Raw genomic sequence first — 4,375 nt, 5'->3', positions numbered from 1 at the left:
GTGGAGTTCCCACTCTACAAAGCTCTGAGTCATGGGAGCAGGGAACCCCTCACAGGGAGACGGCCACACTGGAGGGGAGGGGCAGCTGGGAGGAAGCCGGGCTGAGACCTCTGCAGGTCACGGGCTCGGGAGTCAGCCAGACCCGGGCTCAGGCCGCCTCTCTGAGGCTCTGTTTCCCATAGACGAAGGGCGGCCACGACAGCACCTGCCTCCCAGGGTCCAAATGATGATGCAGACATGCCGCAGGTGAAGCCCAGGCCCCACCTCCAGCCCAGACTCCACCCCTGCCCAGCCCCCGAACTTACCTGGGGGCTGCTGGTGCCAAAGCCCAGGGTGGGTGTGGTGGGCACGGACATGGAGTGGGGACCCATGGGGGAGCTGATGACCGAGAAGGGCGGGCCCATGCCGTTGATGGGGGAGCTCAGGGTGCTGATGGGAGAGTGCAGCTGTCCAGGGGAGCCCAGCGAGGAGCCGATACCGGGCCCCAGGGAGGGGTGCAGCGAGGGGGCCGCCATGGAGCCGCGTCCCGTGGGGGAGCTGAGGGGCGAGGAGTTCACCTGGGTGGAGAAGTCTGCAAGACAAGAACCCACGGAGGGTGTCAGGAATCCGCACGGACTGGCCTGCGCCCCCTCAGGCCACCAAACCAGGGAAAGCCGGCCCTGGGCAAGGCCCCAGGCACCCCCATCCCAGTGGCTCACTGACAAAGACTCAGATAACACAGGACAGGGTGCCCGGAGCGCCCCTCCAAGGCGCCACCCCTGCCCCCCATTCCCACTTTAGGACTCAGGCGGGGCCCCAGGCAGATGCAGGGACAGCAGCTGACGGTTGCCGTCAAGACGCTCTAAGATGCCCATCTGAGCAAGGCTGCTGCTCGAACCCCCAACACCCCAGGCCTGTCGACCCTGAATGGCCAGTGGCCAGGAGGGGCCAGCGCCTCCGCCCATGCACACAAGGGATCAAAGTGAATGTCTGGGAAATAGCCTAAAAAAATGAAGGCTCATGTTTTCAGAGCATCCACTACGCAGCAGAACCAAGTCCACATCCCCAGTGTGGACTGATGCCTGGAGCGAGGAGGCGGCGGGGGCACTGCTATCACCCCATTTCGCAGCTGGGGAGCCGAGGCCCTGTGTCCTGACAGGTGCCCTGGCCGGGCACAACCGGCGCCGGGAGGCTGGCCCACTCCCAAGTGGGCCTTATCCGTCCGGCCACACTGCCCAGGCCTGCTCAGTGGCCAAGACACCAGACCCCCAGGCCCTGCAGACTCCCGGGGCCCCCCAGAGGTACAGACTTCCTGCATGCCCAGGCCCGGAGGCATGCGGCGAGGGCAGGGAGCTTCCAGGTGGGCCTGGTGGATGGGCCCAGCTGTGTGCCAGGAGCGGGGTCGGGCAGCCCGCAGAGGCTGTGAGGAGAGGCTGGGACCTCCCACACATCAGCCTTTCATCTCAAGGATTTCAAAGCCCCAACAACCGCTCATTAGGCCTCCCCACCCCACCCCGAGGGCTCAGCAAGCACAAGCACCCCGAGCACGGAGGTTCTCAGGTGGTGAATCCACTGCCCAGGGGCCTGTGCAGGCTGGAACCGGAACCGGAGGAGCCCAAACAAGGCAGCTGGAGCCCAGCAGGACGCCCTGGGCCAGACACGCCCCCCTCGGGGCCACAGCCTTCCCATCTGCTCTGAGAAGTCCCGCGGGGCCGTGGGCACAGTGGAGTGGCCTCCGTCCATGCACACCCCAGGTCGGGGCGCACGCCTGGCTGCATCTCTCAACAGCCATGCAACCAGTCAACAGCTCAGGACGACTCTGCCTCCCTAAACCTCAGGGCAGCTGTGTTCCAAGCAGTCCCTGAGCGCCAGGCCCAGAGCAGGAGGAAGCCGTGTGTGTGACTGCCTGGTCCCCGAGTCCTCNTGGAGGCTCGGGGGTCAGGGACTGGCCGAGCAGTGGTGTGAGCTCGGGCCTCTCGGAATCAGTAGGTGGTGACCACCCGGGTGATCCCGCGTGCTGCAGAAGGGGAAACCAAGGCCCCGAGAGGACGGACGGGCCAAGCTTCCCAGCCCCATTCCCATCCTTGTGCCCTGCAGGGCCCGCTGGCACAGAGGGCGCGAGGAGGGAGGGGCTCCGCCTCCCCCCTTCACTGTGACTTAGGGGAAGTCATCTCATCACTCAGCCTGAGGTTCCTCGTGCACAAAACTGGGTGGCACAGTGCCTGCTCAGAGGGCTGATGCTGGGGTAACGGGGCCGACTCGTGGGCAGTGCTGACAGACTGGGCTTAGAGCACAGCAGTCAGCAGGGCCTCGGAGGCAACGCCACCAGCTGGGACATGGAAGGCGGGCGTCCCAGGCGTAGGGGCCACCTACGCAAATATTTGGAGGTGGGGAAACCAAAGGACTGTTTGGAGAAAGGCAAGAAACCGGTGCAGCCGAGGGTGAAGGGACAGCAGCAGGGGCCAAGGGCAGGTCCCCAGGGGCCCCACGGTGGGAAGCCATTGAGGACACTGAGAGGAGGCATCTCCCGGGCTGCAGCCTTCCCACAGTGGGAGCCCAGCCATGAGCCCATGAGGCTGGATCTGCCTGGCCGCCCCGAGGACAAAAACACAGGCCTTTATTTCCTCTGTCTGCGGTTGCCCAAACCCTGCTGGGTGGAGAGGGGGCCACACGCGCTGTCTCCCAGCATCCCACGTGCAGGCCCGTAGGACTGCGGCCTGCCCTAGGTAAACCGGGGCAGGGCCGCAGCACTGAGGAGAGCTGTCCAGGGTCCCAGGAGGCGCGATGCACAGAGAGGTCTGTCATGGCCAGCGCCATGGCCACGCTGGCTCCCAGGCCCTGTGCTGCACACCCTTGTGCTCCCAGGCTCCAGCTTCCACTGGGACAGCAGCAGCCACAGCTGGGGACCCGCGGAGACACTGCCCATGTGGGAGGGGACGGCTGCACTGCCCACTCTCTGCAGGGCCCGGGTCACCCACTTTGTTCCTCTGCCTCAAGCACTGGACAGTCCCACACGGCGGCGCGGGCAAGGCCGCTCGGGGCCGGGGGGTCCTTCTCCCCCTCCCCAGCTCCAAGCGCCAAGCCTCGGCCGGGCTCACCACGCCCAGGACACAGCACGGGAAGCCTGAAGCCTCCTTCTGCCACACACGCTCCCCTCCCCCAGTGGGCTCCACAGCCCCCCACCAAGGGATGCCGCCCTCCTGCACTGCCCCGTCTCCTAGGAGACCCAGGGCACCAGCCCCTTCCTGGAGCCTGCCGGCGCCGCGCCGCGTGCACGCGCAGCCAGGGTGGGGGCCCCGGCCATTTCCCCTTTCACATCCTCAGTGTTGATTTCTGTTCCCGCTGGAGCCTCTGGGACTTACTAAGAGCCGCGGGCCTCACCAACGCCTCGCCCAGGCCTCCTGCCTGTCTCTGCCACCCCTCTCTCCACACCCACCACGCCCTTCCTTCCCCAACCATGGCAGCCCCCGCCGCCAGCCCACATGGCGGCGGCCCTCACCCACGTCAGGACTGGGATGGGTGGCCCCAGCCCGCCGAGCGCCACGAGCAGGCCTCCATCTGCCCACCACGGCAGGGGCAGAGCCCGGGAAGCGTACCTGGCCTCACGCGGACACCCAGTCGGGGCCTCATGGCCACGGTGCCCACAGCAAGAAGCAGGAGGGGCTGACCGCCCCACTGCGCCCGGGAAGGTCCTGCAATAGGGAGGCTGGCAAGGTCCAGACACTAAGGTGCCCGTGGGTGCCAGGTGCTGTGGGCGAGCTCTGAGCTGTGGTGGGGACGCTCCCTGGGTCCTACAAGGGTGGAGCCCCCAGACCAGAGACAGACGTGGGGCAGTCAGGCGCCCAGACCCCCACACGTCCATTGTCTGCACGGTGGGGTCAAGTGGGGTGGACTCAGGGCTGTGGACTTGGGCAGGCCGCGCTCGGCAGAGCGCCAGACCCTCCCCAACACCAGCTGGAGTCAAAGAAACTCTGGTTCTGGCAACTGTGACTTTGCAGCTGTGGGGTTCTTTTGAGGGGGGGTCACACACCCCCTTGCACTCCACCCACACTTCCAAGAACATGGGGAACCCCAGGTTTCTAAGACAAACTGATGAAACCCAGAAGCTGAACTCAGCTCCCAGGGAAGGAGTGACGGGGGACGGAGCCAAAGCAGGGCCAGGGGCCCAGGCCAGAGGCCGAGCACAGGGCTCAGGCCACGGCAAAACCGAGTGCAGCCCAACCACCTACAGACGGACAGACACGGACGGCTGGCCCACAGGACATCAGCGCACCCCACTCTCCTCCCAGGCCTCACTCCTGCCCCAATCCCCTCATCAACCTCAAGGCACCTGGGCCCCTCCTCACAAGCAACTTGGATTCAACAAGCTCCTCCTACAAGCCAGAGACCCAGCTGT

At 66.0% G+C, this 4,375-nt stretch overlaps 1 protein-coding gene across 2 annotated transcripts in view; it reads right to left on the bottom strand.

Moving 5' to 3' along the window:
• The window catches only part of RXRA (retinoid X receptor alpha), a 68,472-nt gene that overhangs the window by 27,263 nt on the left and 36,834 nt on the right, over nt 1–4,375 (bottom strand). For both annotated transcript variants that reach the window (XM_019639709.1, XM_019639701.1), the window contains exon 2: nt 306–571. In XM_019639709.1, coding sequence (XP_019495254.1) covers nt 306–571 — 266 coding nt within the window. The remainder of the gene's footprint in view (nt 1–305; nt 572–4,375) is intronic.

The sequence above is a fragment of the Hipposideros armiger genome, unplaced genomic scaffold (assembly GCF_001890085.2).
Source record: "Hipposideros armiger isolate ML-2016 unplaced genomic scaffold, ASM189008v1 scaffold_3, whole genome shotgun sequence".
Taxonomy (NCBI): domain Eukaryota; kingdom Metazoa; phylum Chordata; class Mammalia; order Chiroptera; family Hipposideridae; genus Hipposideros; species Hipposideros armiger.
This window is presented reverse-complemented; position numbering and strand designations above follow the sequence as displayed.